This window comes from Vidua macroura, chromosome 5, assembly GCF_024509145.1.
Source record: "Vidua macroura isolate BioBank_ID:100142 chromosome 5, ASM2450914v1, whole genome shotgun sequence".
NCBI lineage: Eukaryota > Metazoa > Chordata > Aves > Passeriformes > Viduidae > Vidua > Vidua macroura.
The window spans coordinates 43276298-43295028 of NC_071575.1; the positions used below are offsets into that span (position 1 = coordinate 43276298).

The 18731-nt window shown below is 41.4% G+C and overlaps 1 protein-coding gene across 2 annotated transcripts; it reads left to right on the forward strand.

Annotated features, from left to right (window-relative positions):
• Window positions 1–9631: 9631 nt before the first annotated feature.
• On the forward strand, window positions 9632–18357 carry AMIGO2 (adhesion molecule with Ig like domain 2). Of its 2 annotated transcripts, none has more exons than XM_053977959.1 (2): window positions 9632–9922; window positions 16618–18357. In XM_053977959.1, exon 2 carries the CDS (start codon window positions 16691–16693, stop codon window positions 18254–18256), a length of 1566 nt encoding a protein of 521 aa, XP_053833934.1. In that variant the 5' UTR covers window positions 9632–9922; window positions 16618–16690; the 3' UTR covers window positions 18257–18357. The 2 variants fall into 2 exon arrangements, with proteins under 2 accessions (XP_053833934.1, XP_053833935.1); XM_053977960.1 differs by having other exon boundaries at window positions 16621–18357.
• Window positions 18358–18731: the final 374 nt, after the last annotated feature.

Below are 18731 nucleotides of genomic sequence, written 5' to 3' on the forward strand. Positions count from 1 at the left end.
CAATTTTAACTTCAGCTATACCTACCAACATGATTCTGTTCAGCCTCTTATCAATTAAGCCAGCCATAAATGAGGCTATAGCAGCTATTAAGTGAAAGTACCTGCTGAAATCAACCATATGTACACAACCATTAGCAAAGCTGACTGCAGTCCCCCACTCTTAAGAGCACTAATGGCAGAGCCAATGTACAGTACCTCCCACTTTTCCTTCTTCAGGGACTGGGGACTGTAATCCCATCTCAGCTGTTTTCTTTCTAACATGGTGTCTCAAGGAAATGAGTCTTGTGCAGACAGACTGTCTGTTGCTGTAGCTATCTGTCTCCCCAGGGACTTAAAGTTTCAGCCAAACTTACAGAGGAACAGAAGTCTCAGACATAATGTTAGACCAACAAGCTTCATAAAAATAATCACTGGATAAAGGAGAAGTAGCAAACAAACGCTCTGACTGTGGAAAGAAGAACCAAACAAGTGAACATGAGCTTTTTGGCTTTACTGGAGATTCCATCTGGACAGGATACCCAGCAGATGCTCTATTCGTATGAAAATCTTGAATAGGAGTTTGTAATCAAGTGAAAATGCAAAGTTTGAAAAAAAAAGTTTTCTTGTTTCAGGATTTGCAATAAATAATTACTTTTTCAGAATATTGAAATGAGAATAGAAATAAACAAGGAGACAGAGAAGGTAAGTCTTTACCATATGCTCTCTCATGCTCCCAAACATTTCTGCTTTACTTAATGTTACTGGAGGTGGTGACTAAAGTAATGGATTGAGGAAGCTTCTTATTCCAGCATAATGTTTTTTGGGGTTTTTTTACAAATAAAAAGATGCTTCTCTCCTTCATTTGTTGCCTAATCATTTTTCAAAATACTCTTTTCCCCCACTTTAAAATCAGTCTCAAGTTCTAGACCTGTCAATTTGTTTTCAGATACATTTGAGGTTCAAAGTATAAGCTGTTTTGAAATATTTTTTGATTATTCTGAATACATTACTTTTTCTCAGTTCTCCATTTCTCAAAACCCAAGTGCTCAGATGCTATCAGTAACCCAAGTGTTTTAGAAATGAATCCCTATTAGAAAAGACCACAACCTCAACTGAGTACACTGACAAGAATGCGTAATATGTTCTTGAACTTAATCTCAATAAAGATGTATTCATTTATATACCAGCATTAACTGCTATTTTGAAACTGGGATATGATCAAAGCCATAATTATGTCTCATAACTTTTGTCAGATCATATGCATCAAAACATAGCCAAATTAAAAAAAAAAAAACCAAAACACATTGTTTTTTAAATTACTATTTGCCTTCTTACAAATATCAAGGTTTAAAGGTGTCTTTTAGGCACCCATTACTATGAACTTAGCCTAAAACAGATGCTGATTCTGACTTCTACCTCTGCACAAGACACAAGCAAGACTGAGACATCAGGACAGGGAATTCTAATTTCTGCAAACACAAGTTTACTTCAGAGCAAACTGCATCAAACAACACTGCAATCATTTCTGTCCTGAAACTGAAAGAAAATAAAGGTTCTCTGCAAAATCTGAAATGGGTCAGAAGCATGCTCCATGTGAGGGTCACCCCAGCATTCCCAAAGGTGCTGCAAACGAGGCAGTACACGGTCATTATGGAGATGCACATGGAAATACATTATGGAGTTGCTTTAGTGGACTGTGTTGGTTTATGGTTGTAACAAAAAGAAAAAGCAGCATAATGAGCATGAGTCTGCATGCAAACAAAATTCTACCCTTACAGTCACCCTTGCTGTTTTCAAGATGCGTGGCTATGAATAAGGGGGAATGTGTCTTTTCATTTTCAGATGATATATTGCCTAAAGAAATAAGCACAGAAGTTGCCTTCATGTCCAGGATCTTAGTGACAGTTCTGAACAGATTTTTCTTTATATCCTTTTTTTCCAAAAGTACTAATATTAATGGATGGTTGTGCTCATCCCTGTTATTATTGAAGGAAAAACAGAGCAGTTTTAGCTTGGATTACTATGGATCATAAAACCCTTTGCAAAGTAAGCATTGTTCACCAAAGTAATATACAATTTTATTTCTTTCCTGCTTAGTTTTCCTATGTTATTTGTCAGCCACTTGTTAAAAGCTAGTGGTAAAACATCTGATTTAAACAGGACACAGGCCGGGGAAAGGCATCATAATGGTTAGGAGATTTGGTTTTTTCTTTTATAAAATGTAAAAATTAAATATTGTTTCTACATCTCCCAAAAAGTATTTCTGTTGACTTGAATCCATAACTCATTGTCATAAGGAGTTGCAGATCTTTAACTCCCTTTTGAAGGAATTTGTGTCAGAAACTTGCCTGTCTTTTTCAGACATGTAGCTACACCCCCACACACCCCCTGAGTAAATTCACAGCACTGATGTACTAGATCTGGTGTCTTTGTGTCAGCCTGGAGAACCCTGTGGCACTGTGATCTGAAGTTCCACACTGATCTCAGAACGGAGGCCCACAGCTTACACCTCGGGGAGAAGGAGATGCAGAGGAAGGCTGTATTGATCTTCTAGATGGACTTTTATATTGCTTTCATGTTTTTCTTCTTTTTTTTCTATGCAATGCACCACCTCCTGTGCTTTCTCCCACTCTGTAATTCCAGTGATGTTTAAGACTGACCACTCATGATCTCCCATATTCAGCATGTGGGGTCTTGGAATGAGACAGAAAATGTGCAGAAAAGCACCATGAAAAGTATGAGGGGGAGCAGGACGTAGGAGCCAATTAAATGAGTCACACACTCAATATAAGATACTTCAAGAACCTTCTCCATCTCCTACCAGTGCTGCAGAGCCACAAAATGGGTTTGAACTATAACTCCTGATAAATACAGCCACTCTAGTGCTGTATCCATGAGCAATTAAAGGCAAGAGTGAGGTTGTCCATCTTCCTTGACCTCATGACTGATATTGCAAATCTAGAATATTCACAAATACTTTATATATTACTGTGGGGTAGTAGCCATGTTTCATTAGAAAATCCACTTGCATGTTCTCTCTTTAGACAATATTTTACAGTTACAGTAGGATGTCACTACATTCCAATATAATGCAAAATGAATCTGGTGTTCTAAAAAGATTTCCTGTTTTATTTTGGATATATGAGAGAGACATAGTGTTCCAAGAAATAAGTAATGCCTGAGGGCATGCAAAATCACCTTTTAAAGTCCATTACCCAGGTTTATTTGCATGAAGAACTGCATTTTAAAGGTTAAGTTACCTGTTATCATAGCAAAGCTACTACAATGCTTTAAAATAGACTGCTCAAGGCCATGACAAATTACTTTCCCAAATGTCCTTACTTTTAAAGGCTCAATTCAGTGAACCAGTAACTTACTGTTAATTTGTAACATTTTCTCAAGTTCTGCCTATGGAATAGAAAATGAAAATAAATTATCTTCTAGTGCTTAACAATGCCTTCCTTGCATATAAATATGCTCTGAAGATTTAAGTACTGCTTAACAAGGTCTTTGGGTGTTTTTGAGATCTGCAAATTCAAAGACTTACAGACCCTAAAAATCCACAAGGCACACAAAGCCACTGATACCTCAATTTTTTCAAACTTTGATTTCATGTCAGAAATCATCTCAGAATATTCTTTTTTTTTTTTTTTTTTTTTATTCAATGTATGAAACACACCTTTGGATGAAGAATATCTCAGTTTAAGCTCTTTCAGTGTTTTAGAAATTATCCAGGACATAAACTGCATGTTCAGTAAGTTATACACAAACTTCATGGTGCCAGCACAGAGCAAGTAAAGTAAATCAATGTGATAAACAGAGATATTTAAGATGTATCTGATGATATTTTTACCATCTTTGGTCTTATGAAATCCCTGAAAAAACAAAGACATCAGGGAGGACTGCAAGTAACAGCAAATCTACCAAACTGAGGAACCAATATTTTGAGTACTAAATAGACATTTGAATGTAGAAAGGGCCAGAAGTTGGGGCTATATCAACAAATAAAAGTAGTATAAAGATTTTATTCTGAAATATATACACTCCTAACAAGAAGCTCAACTTAACATTAGCCATTCTTACTCCCTTTTCAACAGTACTTACCAGCTGATCGCAATTCTGAGGATAGAATGAGAAAAGATGGCACTGGTGGACAGGTAATGTCTTCAAACAACCCCCGAGATCTGCAGAGCTATGAGAGTGAAAACAGGGACTAACAAAAAAAGTCTGAGTGACAGGAAGAAAAGTCAGTTCTGAATGCCTAAGTATGGAGAGCAAGAAACTCCACACTTGTCCAGGTATGGAGCCAATACAATCTTTTCACATCCCCACACAGGTCTAAAGACTTATTTTCTATGTTCTTATTATAATAAATAGCATTCATGCTATGTGGGAGCAAAAAAGGAACTTTTCAGCAGGAATTAAAAAAAAAAAAAAAAAAAAAAAAAAAAAAAAAAAAAGAAGAAAAGAAGAAAAGAGTCTGATTCCTTGGAGACTGGTAAGTAGCATCCTGGTAGAAGAGTCATTCTCAGGGTCCCAGTTGTTCTCAGCTTCAAACTGGTTGCAAAGCAGAGCCAAAAAGAATCATGGAATGATTAAAGTTGGAAAAGACCTCAAAAATAATTGAGTCCAACCTCTGACCCAACACCACAATGAAAACTAAACTATAGCACTGAGTGCCATCTCCAGTTTCTTGAACACTTCTCAGGCTGGTGTCTCCACTACCTTCCTGGGTGATGTTTAAACACTTTTTCAGGGAAGAAATTATTCCTTATGTCCAACCTGAACCTCCCCTGGTGCAGCTTGAGGCCATGTCCTCTCATCCTCTCACTGGCTGCCGGATAGAAGAGATGAGCCCCCACCTGGCTACAACTTCCTTTCAGGTGGTTATAGAGAGGTCTCCCCCGAGCCTCCTTTTTTCCATGCTAAACAACCCCAGTTCCCTCAGCCACTCCTCATATAATTTACTCTCTAGACCCTTCACCAGCCTCATTGCCCTTCTCTGGACTCACTCCAGCACCTCAATGTTATTCTTGAAGGGAGGGGCTCAAAACTGGACACAGGATTTGAGGTGTGGCCTCACCAATGCCAAGTTTAGAGGGGCAATCACTGCCCTGGTCCTGCTGGCCACACTATTTCTGTTGCAAGCCAGGATACCATTGGCCTTCTTGGCCACCTGGGCACACACTGGCTCATGTTCAGCGATTGTTACCAGCACCCCCAGGTCCTTTTTCACTGGGCCACTTTCTAGTCACTCTGCCCAGGATGTAGCATTACAGGGGGTTGTTGTGACCCAAGTCAGGAACTTTTCTTCCAAACACTCCAGGAATTTCCTAGACTGCCTCCTCTCCACTGTGTTGAGTTTCCAGCAGACATCAGGCAGGTTAAAGTCCCCCAGAAGAACAAGGGCTGATGACTGTCAAGTGTCAGCCAGCTGCTTAGAGAATAGTTCATTCACCTCTTCATTCTGGTGTCATGGTCTACGACCACCAGGATGTCTGCCTTGGTAGCCTTCCCCCTGATCCTTACCCATAGGAACTCAACCTTATCATGATCATTTTTGGTGGCTTCACCTTGGCTGGATGCCAGGTACCCACCATGCCACTCTATCACTTCCCTTCCCAACTGACCAGGGAGAGAAAATAACATTGAAAACAACTCATAGGCTGATACAAGGCAATTTACTAAAACAAAAGTGAAAGTTTATATGCACATGAACAAAGAGAGAAAAAAAAAAATTTTATTCTCTACTTCCCACCAGCAAGCGATGTCAGGCCACTGCCCAGGAAACAGGGTTGCAGCATATGTAGCAATTGCTCAGGAAAGCAAACACTGTAAATAATGAAAGTCCCCCCTTCCTCCTCCTTTTATTAGATTCTACACCTGAGCTATAGAGCTATTGGATTCTACACCTATATCATACCATATGGTATGGAATATCCCTTCAGTTGAGTCAGCTGGCCTAGTTTTGTCCCCTCCCAGGATCTTGCCCACCCCCAGCCTACTCATGGAGCAAGGAGATGCTGAGAGACAGGGCTGATGCTGTGCCAGGGCTGCTCAGCTAGTGCTAGTGCTCAGTAGCCAAAGCACTGGTGTGTTATAAACCCCTTTCTAGCTACCAAAGCAAAGACCAGCACTGTGAAGGCTGCTGTGGGGAAAATGAACTCCATGTCAGCCAGACCCAATAAACTATCCTAAGAGCAAGTGCAACTTTCAAGTGACAGTTTTATCATCTGATAAGAGATGTCTCCCACAGCCATCCCTGCCAGACCTGCTTTTTGTTCTCTCCATTCCCTGAGGCATTGCAGGATTCCCAGAGTCACACAGGCAGGGCACAGGACATGTTCTGCTTCAGGGTATGCCAAAAATGTTAGAGCCTTGACAGAACCAAGCACATGAGTTACACACATGTGCTTGTGTCTCAAAGTGAAGTCCAGACAGGATGCATGGCCCACGTGTTCACTGCTAAGGGGCTTGGCCCACTAGCTGTTGTCAAACTGGTGTGGACTTCACTGAAAATATTTGTGCCAGCTGGGGGAAGAGGACTCCCTTCAGGTACTCACAAATCAGTGTTTAAGTCCTTGTGCAACCTGCATCTCTGTCTTCTTCTGGGGGCTTAGAGTTCACACAGAGGGACTGCAGGCCACCTCTTCCAGCTTGCTGAAGTACCCTAACCCTCAGACTGGACTTACACTGAAAGAGAATTCATTCAGGATGGAGAGAGGGGAATCACAAAAAAAGGAATATGACTCTCTGACCCTTATTACTGTATGATATCCAATGGCTATAATGTAGGTAACCAGGAATTAAACTGGAGGCTGGAAATCCTTATTCCTGCATGAGCACTATGGCAGAGAAATCATGACCTTGCCAGAAGCAGTGTAAGAGTAGAGGAGGAGGTTATTCCTTTCTTTCAGTACCTCCCTCCTAGTTAATCTCTAGCCCATGCTTGTTCATGAAGGTATTGTAAATTCCCTGTAGCCAAATGGGTTTTGAAAAAGTATTTTAATGATCAGTTTCATTATATAACTGTAATAAATTTGTGGTTTTAATAAGGAAACTTAATATTGAAAATACTAGAGGCATTTCTGTATTTGTGGGGGCTTTCAAGATCACATGGTAAATATTGTTATTAAAAGACCTTATCAAGCCCCATGAGTCTGTCTGGCACTGCACAGGATGTGAAAACAAGCACTGAAAAGCTTCCACTCTAATAGACAGTTCAGTGCAGGGGCAGGGAAACACAGGCAGGATCCTGATGAAATGGAAGGAGTAGACAGCTATCAGCAATTCTTTGCAGTAAGAATGTCTACTAGTTATGCCAGAAATCTTACATTTGTACAGATAAGCAAAAGAGAGGTTTCACATCCTAATTAATGTACTGTCAGCTTCACACACCTTATGCCCATGTATGATCAACAAAGATTTGGAGAGGTACTGTTTTCACATCAGTGCTCTTTGGTAGAGGAAAGATAAATACCAATTGTTCTCATCCAAATTAGACTTTAAAAAGCAATCTTCCTTCTAATTTAGTATGTAACAAGTGACAAAAGTATCTTTATGTTGTGAAATAGCACAAAACATTAGATTGCATCATGCCATGTTCAAATTTGTCAGCATTCACTGGGAACGAAGAATTGCTGGGCTTACAACCAGCTGTTTCCAGACTTACAAGAATCCTGTGGTTCTGAACTCCTTTCAGGCTGTTCAATACATCCCTTGGTCATGATTTCTCTGCAACATCTGCTTATTGGCAGATGACCTCTTTCTGTAAGCTGAGCAACTCATGAAAGGATGATCACAACTCCTATCAATTTTTTGAGCATCTGGGCCCTGAGATCTCCAATATAAAAAGCAGATCCCAGTCAGTATTAAAGATAAAAATAAAAAAATATAATTGGAAATCAAAATTCTAATTGCCTTAAGTATTGGACTTCACTTTGATCTGGATCCTGCCTTCCCCAGAGCAATTATTCCTATGTCCAGATCTCATGGCTGGAATTTAAATAACTTAGCTACAAGTAGTACTGTCACTTTGCGCCTAGCAGTCCTCCACACTTACTGAGGTATGAACAAGCTGCAATAAAAATCCTTAGTAGTTTAACCAGTTTACCTCAATCAAAGTGTGCACAAAACTCACAAATGGCCAGCTACTCCATATGGTAACACAGAAGGAATTTTCATTCCATAAGTCTTTAGGAAGAATTCAGGCTCAACATTTTCAGTTTTGAAAGCAGGGGAAGGAAAACTACAAAAGTGATTACCCTCTTCCTCAGACTGGTAATGTGATCAACTTAAATTTCACCCAGTATTTTGTAGTATCAAGGTCATCAGGAAAGTTTAATGGTTTAGTATAAATGAAGACAACATGCTTCTTTAAACCAGTGAGTATTCCAATGGAGAGTCTGAAACAAATCAGCGTTCAATCGATAACCTCAAGATTAAAATTACTTCAGTGCTGTATAGCCTAACTGCATAGAAATTCACCACAAAATAAGAATGATGAATAGAAAGCTGAATTTTTATGGTAAGGTAGTGCTCAAAAAGTCTTTTAAATTAATAGCAGTATCACCTATATCTCACCAGGTTTTGATCTATTTTGAATCAGATCTTTAACATATACCTTGTGTTGTACTGAAGAATTTAGTTTGCCTGTAGGGTGAATTCTAGGATAAGGACCCTTTTAGTTTTATATGTAACCACAAACCCTCATATTAAAAACCACTTTCCTTTATGCCCTTAAAAGAAAAGTGTGATTTGCAGCAGCTTTAATATGCAAGACCATTTGCTGAGAACTGTTCTATAAACTGTATATCTGGATGACAATAAATCTGCGATGTCTGTTATTTGCTAAAGTAGCCCGTGTTCAGTTTCAGTCTCTAAATGTAGGGTGCTTTAAATTATGATGGAGATGTCGTGAGGAACTTGGCCGGGGGAGGTTAAAATCGGTGTGAAACAGAAGTAAATGTGTTCTTTGGCTTTCAGCTGCAGCTTTGCCTCTTCATGATCTGATCACACTTTTCAATTTGATCTGCAACAGCTCTCCCACAGATTCCATGGTCAAGAGAATCCCTGTATATGGCAATTAATTTTAGATAACGCCTTTTATCATTTGATAGACTCCTCTGCTCTGATCACAGCCTAGTTTACTACGGAGCTTCCTTGTGGTTTGACCATTTAATTAACCGAAGGACTATTTCTAAGAGCTAGCACAATGCCTTTTACATTTATCCGCTGTTCCATCTCAGCACACGGGGAGTTTCGATGCAATTGTAACGAGAAGCTGTGTCTTCGGCTGCGCTCCCCGAAAAAGGGGTTTTCCCGGGCTCTCTGCCCCCGGCGCGGGCGTCGAGGAGCTGCAGGCGGGCTGGGCCGGGCTGGTGTGCAGCGCAGGGGCAGAGCCCACCCGGGCGGCGCAGCCTCGCCGCTCTCGGCGGGGGCTGCGGCGGGTGAGGAGCGGGGCCGGAGCGGGGCGGAGCGGCGGCAGCCGCGGGCGGCGAGGGGCGGAGCGGGAGCAGCTGGTGCCGATGCGCTCCTCCCCCGGGGCACCGACGGCCCCGTCCCGCTGCCGCGGAAGCACCCGGGAGGGCGTCGGGGCGAGCGGCTAGGGGTCCGGTCGGGTGCTGTGCTGCTGGGGAGACCGGGAGGGCGTAGGCAGAAGGGGATAAAAACCCGCTGTGTCGCCACTGTCACTGAGAGTCTCCTGCCTTCCCTGCTCACTCGCCGCCGGTGCCGAGCTCCGGGCCTCAGCTCCATTCCCGGGGGCAGCGGGCCAGCACTGCCTGCGTCCGCGGGGGAGCGCAGCGGAGCCGCTGCCGCGCTCCCGGCGTCCCGCAACTTCTCCCGGAGCCCAGCGGAGCGCAGCATGCGGGGCAGGGGCTGGAGGCGGCGGCGGGGTCGGCATCACGCTCCCCGGACATGAAGCACCCATCGGAAGCTCCAGGTAACGCTGCCCGGCGAGGTGGCGGAGCAGACATCTCCCCGGTAGCCGGGGTATGACGGAGGGTCAGGGTCCGGAGGGGTAGGAGTCGGGGCTGAGAGGCGCCGCCGGAGGCGAGCGCAGCCCGGCAGCGGCTGGGGGGAGATCCGGTCCCTGCCTCCGCCACGGAGCGGCGGCAGTGGCTGCCCTGCCCGGGGAAGTCGGTCAGAGACTCCTCGGAATGGTTGTGGGTGCCCCCGGTTCGATGCCGGTTTAGCCTGTTCGGTCGCTGGTCTCTCCGAAACTTTGCCCTCCGCCGACTCCCGGTAGGAATCTGGGGCTGCAGCGGACAGTTCCTGCCGTGAGACTGGCAGGAGACCCCCCCACCGCCAAATCGTATGCAAGAGGGTTTCTTTGAAGTTGAGTCCTCAGATAAATTTTTGGAGGCGGTGAGGATCCTTCGCTGGGCAACTAAACTTTCCTAAGATCTGACATTGCTTGGAGACTGGTTACTGGTACTGTGATGGGCACTGCCACTTATCATTGCATTTTTTTCTTAATTATTTGCTGATCTCCTTAGCAACTGAAGTAATTTGCAAGGTTGAAGCTTGGTTGCAGCTTGATTTACAAAGTGGCATGGCAAAAGGGATGAATTTGTTGTTTCACCGATGCATATTTCCCTTGTACTCTCTCAGAGGGATAAGAGGTGCAGAGATGTTGACTCCACGTAGCTGGTACTGCTGTAAAGAGGCTGTTGATTTGTCCAACTGAGGCTATGTTGTACATCACCCAGTTGCTCTTCTGTGTCTCAGTTTTCTTTAAGACAATCGAGTTATCATGTTTTAAGAAAAAAATCTCTCTTCAAGGAAATTCAATCTTTAGTGAGGGATTAGTGGGAGATGATAGTTTTATCTGGCTAAGGTTACTAGGACAAATTAATCTCTACTTCAGCCTGGCTGAGGTCTGGCCAGATGCTGGCTGGAGAGAGCACACCATTTGCCTTGCTGATCTCAGGATCAGCTTGCTGCAAATATGATGTAAAGCCATTTTTTTCATCACTGTTAGGTCCTGCACCAAGCACAGTGTAGCCTAATTCAGGGATTTAGTCCATTGTATCAAGATGCCTCCCAGATGTAGCTCACCAACAGTCTTTCCTGTTCAATCCATCATGTCAGTAAATCTCATGGATTACAATGTTTGGGTAATCTGTATCTGTTGAGTCAGAGACGCTGAGCACAGCTGTCAGGAAGATTTGATGCAGAGTGCCTTTTCCACTCAGGAGTGATAAAGGCAGAGTAGAGCCTAGAGACTGAGGCGAGGTGGCTGAGTATTTCCTCTGACAGTATCACACACACACAAGGAATGTGAGTTTATGCAGACCTTCCTTAAAAATGTAACTTTAAAATACTAATTGCATAGGATGCCATTAGTCTATATGTAATTAATGGCTGCATCATGTACTTGAACAGGATTCATAAAGTTGGGAGTAAAAGCCTGAATAATGATACTTGTATAATGTTGTTGTTATAATTTAATAAAACCCCATTCTAAAAATCACTTTTGCTTTTGAGTTCATGAGGAACCTTTATCAAATGTCATGCCAGAAAAAAAAAGTAGGGCTGTGAGAAAATGAACACCTGAACCATCTTTTTTTTTTTTTAATTTTATTTTATTTTATGTGTTGTTATATTTTACTAGTACAGCCCTAATTCATCTGATATGTAGACTGGTATAGGGGGAGAGCACCTTTGTGGACATCAGAAGTCAGTGAGAGCTGCAGAGATGTATTAATGTCTTGTGGGCTGCTGACACTGGGGCAAGACTCAAGAGAAGACAGTCACAGGAGATGTGGTGCAAAGGAAGGAGGTAGGGGATGTAGAAATGGTGTGAACCTTCTGGAGGATGAATGGAGGTCTTTAATGTTTTCGAGTCTCTTGATCTCTCTAGAGGTTCAAAACTATTCCTGCAGTAGTACAGCAGGCAGCAGGGTTGTGTGCAAATACTTGCATTTTCACTGTGCAGAAAGTACCAGCCAGATATGGGACTATTTGCATCACCAATGTACAGGAAAATGCTTTACAGTAAGAAGAACATCTACCAATCTGATTTTTTTAACAGTGAAAAGACTAATAGTCATGTTTGCAAAATATCATTCAGGTGAATTGTGATCTCCAGTCCAATTCACTGTTTAAATTAAGAGATTGCTACATTAGGATTTTTTAGCAAGGTCTCAAATGAACTAGGAGAGGTAGTTTGGTGTACAGGTTCCATTGGAGAAACAGCAATAAGCCTGAAGGTACTTACAGAGGATAAGAAAACTGCTGTAGATATTATTAATGTCACATTAGTGAGAGAGAGAGCCCAGAAAAAGGAGAAAGGAGTGTTTAGGACATTAGTTGATCTTCAAGTGATAACTGATGGTGAGACTGTATGTTGCCTAGCAGTCCCCTTTTCCATAATCAGGTCTAAGTGCTCATTATTTTTAAAAACAAAACAAACAACCTCCTCAGACATAAACAAAAAACAAGAACAAACATACACATTAAAAAGTTCAAAACCAAGAACCAAATCCTTAGCTTCTCTGGAATGTGATCGGTTGTAGTCAATTTTGCTCTTTCTGACCACAGAGGATTTTCCCTATGATAGCAGGATACGTCCCGCCTTTCTTCCTGAACAGTTAAGAAGCATGCGCACCATTACTGTTCAGATGAATCATCTCAGGGAGTAATGTGGTTTTGGCACTGAACTTAAAATACTGTACTTTAACATCACAAAGAAATTATTTCTTTGAACAGAATTCAAGAACAAAACTCCCAACCATGTCCTTCACTTTACTATAAATCAGAAAAGGTATCTACCCAGCTCATTCAGAAATATTGGTGAAGTGCTTGGCCAAAGTCTGTTGGTGCACATTTGCTGATAGTATTCAACAGCAATATCTCTCTTGAGAAAATATGCAATATTGAAATTTGTGAAATAACACTTCTCTAAGACCTGAAGTAGTGTTACTGGGATGAAAAAAAAAGCCACATTTTTTTTAATATAGTTGTTATTGTAGACTTTGTTCTTCTTGCCACTTAACACATTACAACCCAGAAATGTTTATGTGGGCATTTTGAGTAAGTTCAAATAATCACATACTCTGTAAATATTTATATTGAACATGCTTGGCTTTGCAGAACATCCTGGGTAATTTGTGCAGTAGATATGGGGAACAGGTTGAAGAGCAAGTTGCAGCTCAACAATCCTACTCTCCAAAAGAGCAAAGAACTTGTTGGGAATGTAGGCACTACACTCTGAGTTGGGCATGGAAAGGAAGGCTTCTGCTCATCAGGATACCCTCTAAATATTCTTGTGTGTTCTGTGGTATATTTAGGATGTCTATAATTTGGATTTGCCCTCACAGACAAGGCAAGTTATCTGAAACGGTTTTCATTTTGCAACTCCAGTGAGCTTTGAAAATGGACAATCCAGTTTTCAGCCCTTGCAAACTGTTTTTGCTCCTTATAACTAAAGGGTATTATGCTGATATACACCAGTGACTGATCTGTGTCTTCCCATGGGATTTGGTTGCAGACTAGCTTGGAGTTTCTGATGAGATAATTGTAGACATGGACAGAAGCAAACATGCAAGGTTATCTAGTGTATTAAACTTGGTAAGCCTTACAAACTTGAACATTGATCTACCACCTCCCATTCACAGTATCTCCAGGATCACAGTTATATTCAACATGGGAGATGGTTTTTTTAAGTGCCATTCACTTGTTGCAAATGCAGTTACATTTAAAATTAGGCTGCATAGCTTGCGGAATCAGGCTTTCACACATTAGTGGGAAAGGCAACCTTTGCAGCAACTGTTCATCTCCTGTTTTGTGGATGCTTTGTAATCCAGTCTTCAGGTGCGTGGTTTTATGCCATTGTAGTTTTCAGATGCCTTGCTTCATACAATAGACTAACTAAATGAGCAATTACTAAATACCTTTTTCATCTGCCAGGGTTTTTTTCATTGTACCTTATGTCTGTATACCATACAAATTCACACCGTGGTACATAAGTATTTTTTATGGCAGTTTCTCTAATGCTTCATAGGTCTCACCCTCTAGAAGAACTTGTATCTATTAATTGTTACTATAGACTACCTATCCAGCAAAAACAGCTAAGTAAGGAACTTAGGACTGGTTAAAAAATACTCCTCTGGATTCTGAACTTTCCATTGAAAATCCCATGCAGTTAGAGGCTTCAGGAGATTTTAAAAGCCTAGAGAAATTTATGAATCCTGATATTACACATAAATTCAAATCAATCAATTTTTTTTACAATATTTCTATAGCTAAAATCATGTTAGTATATCCCTTGTATAAACAAAGAATCTCTGTGCAATCAGAAGTGCCAGACGAAGTCACAGCATTTTGACTCTCATCTCAGCACTTCCTCAGATCAGTCCTTCCCAAACTTAACATGCAGAGGTTTCTTATTTTAATAAGTGCGAAGCTGGTGGCTGTAATGTGTTCATTATTTTGTAATAATCACCAGTTCACATAGTTTGCCTGATCTCACAGGAATTTTGTGGCAAAGGATAGGACAGCTGCAGTTCTCAGGGATAAGGATTTATCAAGCTCTTGATGAAATCACCCATTCTTTTCCCTGTTCTTCCTCAGAACGTGTGCACAGTGTCCAGAAAGGTTTGGGGGAAAATTGAACAATCCTGTAACCAAGGATTGTATATAAAATCTAAAATGGAAAGAAAAATGTAATTCTGACACTTTACTTTTGAATATTTGATTTGGCAGTCTTGCAATTCTCTTAATGTTTTTTCCTTTTTTTTTTTGGAATGCAGACAAAGCCAATGTATATATAAGTTCTTGTGAAAAGTGAAATGTCCCATTCTCCCATGCCACCTTCATATTTCTTCTTTTAATGGGTCATTAGAAAGTTCAGCTCTTTAGTTTCATAGCACATCTTCTACTATTTGACTTAAGAGTAGATTTGTCAGCAGAAGACAACAGCCTGACAGATTGGCAGAGGGTTACAGAAAAGGGAAATAAAGAACTGAGGAGGAGCGAACATTTTTGATTTTTGCATGTATTAATTAATTGCATCAGTAGTCTTAGGTTCTTAAGTCGCAGATGTAAATTCTCTGGAGAGGTGTGCTCTAAGGGTTAACTCCTGAAACTCTTGTTTGTCTTCTGCTTAGACCTCTTCTTTCCCTTTACACCCTCCTCATCTGCTTTTCCAGTCTCATATGCCTTAACTGACTTCTGCATCCTCAGACTACCTCCTCCTCAGTTTCTTTAGTAACAGTGATGATGCTCCATTAGCATCCACCTCTCCTGGTTTTGCTCTTCCTTTCCTGTGTGTCTCTTACCCTTCTCTCACTCCCCTTCTTTCACTATTCCTCTTCCCTGCTGCCCTCCACCATTTAGGTCTTGATTTTAATTTTTTTGCCTTCAAGGTTCATCCTTCTTGCATCATCAGAGAATACAATTTCTTCTTTTATTCTCCTTCTTTCCATCTGAGGCTGCTTCTTTCTCCTCATCCCATTCTCCACAGGCTTCTGGCCATAGCCACTATCAGCAGCACAGAGCAGACATTGCAGGGTTTGCCCTGCTCAGATACTGCTCCAGCAGGTGGGTGAGATTGGAGAAATGAGTTTGAAGATAATAATGTGGGGGCTGAATACCACATCTGAACCCTGAAGGGTGATGATAATCAATACAGGTGAACTCACCTGTGAATTTACTGAAAAACTCTAAACAGGTACCAGGGAGAGCAAGAATCAACAGAAATGTTTATTCCTCTGCTATCTATGGGTACATTTTCTCAGAAGATGATAAAAAGCATATCCCTTAGCACAGAATCTCTACTGTGCCAAATCTTACATCCCTGTTTCAAACAATGCTGACTCTAAAATACTCTCAGAAAAGGGTATGGTTGGGGTTTTTCTATCTACACATGAGCAAAATATTTTTTTCTTCACTATGTTTTGGGAAGGAGCTGACTCATCCTTACTGAATGGTCCCAAAACTTATGCCTGAGGTAAGCACTTCGTAGATTTCTTCCTCATTATTTATACTGGCAAAGGTAGAAGAAGCAGAATACAAAATACAGTTATTGAACAACTTTAATAACTTTTAAAATAGGCTGTTGCTACCTGAACCATAGGTTACTAAATTAAAAGAAAAAAAAAGGAATGACATATGACATTTAAAGCTAGAAAGGCTGAGAAAATTCTTTGCTTGAAAATGTGTGACATTTTCTGATTATAAGGAAAAGCGTGTTGTAACTGCTTCCCACTTGACAAGAAAAAAAACATTTTAGGATGAGGCTTTTTCTTCCTTCTGCTGGGAATTCTATCTGTGTTGGTTTGGAAACAGGTAGGGGATGCCATTGCCAAGTCATGCTCCACAGAGGAACGTTTCCAATTTTTTTTATTGAACTGTCAGAAATTGCGTTACTTTGTCGAAGACTGAAGAATAGTTACATTCTTTTTGAAGACAAAAAATACTGTATCTAAAGTATATATACTGATACATGAATGCAGAATTTCATGTTTGCATAAAACAATGTTACGTTTGCATCACCTTAGAACTAGATTATACCATTAATTGTATGAAACCCTAAGGATTAATTCCCTGTAGTTTTCAAAAGGCATAAGAAATCATGCAGAGTATGAATGGTAAATGTTAACATGCTGTACCTCTGTATCCCTCTTTTGACAGCAGCGAGTGCAAAGCTAACTGCACAAGTAATCTGTGGCAAGGAGCACTGGGAGACAGCTAAAAGACAGTGACAATGTCTTTAAACTGGCGGACACTTCCTACTCGACTTGGAGTTTTTAAAGCGAACTGCAAAGGACTCGCGTGCCTCTTGGTCTTCACCGTGAGTGTTTGTGGCAGTGCCCCAGGGATGTGTCCAGCAGCCTGCATCTGTGCCAGTGATATCATAAGCTGCACTAATAAGAACCTCACTCGAGTGCCAGGAAATCTTTATAAATGTATGAAAAGGCTGGATCTGAGTTATAACAGAATTGGGATTTTGGAGCCTGAATGGGTCCCAGTGCTGTCTGAGAAACTGAACACTTTAATAGTCAATCATAATAGCATTAGCAGCATTAGCACTGGAAGCTTTTCCACAACTCCAAATCTGAAGTATCTAGACTTGTCATCCAACAGCCTGAAAACACTGGGCAGCCCTGTGTTTCAGGAGCTAAAGGAGCTGGAGGTTCTCCTGCTGTACAACAATCAAATAACACAGATCGAGTCTTTAGCCTTTGGAGGATTGTACAAATTACAGAAACTGTACCTAAGCTACAACTTGGTCTCGCATTTCCCACTGGACTTATATATTGGAAAACATAAACTGACAGACCTTGTGTTGCTGGACATTTCCTTTAATCACATCCAGACGATGCCTGTTCAGCGCCTGAGTTCAGTGCCAGCCAAACAACTTAGTGGAATTTATCTTCATGGCAACCCATTCTATTGTGACTGTGTCCTGTACTCCATGCTAGTCTTCTGGTATCAAAGGCATTTCAGCTCAGTGGGGGACTTCAAAAATGAGTACAGCTGTTTGTTGCAGTCAGACCCAAGAGGTCATAATAAATTGCCTTTACTGCACGACAACGTTATGAATTGCTCTGAAAGTACCGTCAACAGCTCTTTCCAAGCCTTTGGGTTTATTCATGATGCCCAGGTTGGTGACAGGCTGATTGTACACTGTGACAGCAGAATCAGTGATACGGGCACACAGTTTGTTTGGGTTAGTCCAGACAATAGATTACTGGAACCAGACAGGGACACCGATAACTTCAAGGTGTTTCCTAATGGCAGCCTGGAGATAACAGATGCCCAGCTAGAGAACTCAGGCCTGTATTCCTGCATTGCAATAAATAAGAAAAGACTATTAAATGAAACCATAGATGTCAGAATAAATGTTAGCAATTTCACAGTGAACAGGTCCCATGCTCATGAAGCATTTAATACAGCTTTTACCACCCTTGCTGCCTGTGTGGCCAGTATTATTTTAGTGCTGCTGTATCTCTATTTGACCCCCTGCCCATGCCAATGTAAGGCAAAAAAGAAGAAGAGGAAGCTGAACCAAAGCAGTGCCCACACATCCATACTGAATTCTGCACTGCCGCAAGAGCTGCCAGCCGACGAGAAGAAGGCTAGCACTGGTAAACGGGTGGTTTTCCTGGAACCTGTGCACGAACCAAAACAGAGTCAGAATGGGAAAGTAAAACTGTTCCTTAATGACAGTGTCATTACAGAGAGTATCTTAAAAACTACTCGAACAAAATCCGACTCTGACTCTGTCAACTCTGTGTTCTCAGATACACCTTTCATGCCGCCAGCTTAGTTTGCTGCCTGTGTTTGTATTGTGCAGTTCCATTTCTGAATACCTCCTTTGCCTGTAGCAAACCATCAGGACAAACAAATAAAAAGAGACAAAATGTTTTAAAAAAAGGTGTGTTTTGTCAGTCCTTGAACTGCGTCTCCTCTCTGTACAGGCCATGCAACAGTGACAGCTCGTTTGGGAAAAGGAAACAGCTTGTCATTATTGTGAATGTTTTTAATGCAAGCTTAGCCTCAGTTTTACTCTCTGGTCCATACACAGCAATTTCTCATGCATGTTTAGAGACACTTTCAGTGCACACAGCTGACTCTGCAGAGGCAGAGGCTGACCCCAGTGCAACACCCAGTTATGCTGATAACTCAGCTCTTCTGAAGTGTGCACAGAAGGAACTTATGGCTAAGGAGAAAAATGTCCAGACTCCCTGCAATTCCTTTCATAAACTCATAAAATCTTTACATAAAATCACTACAGGAAAAAA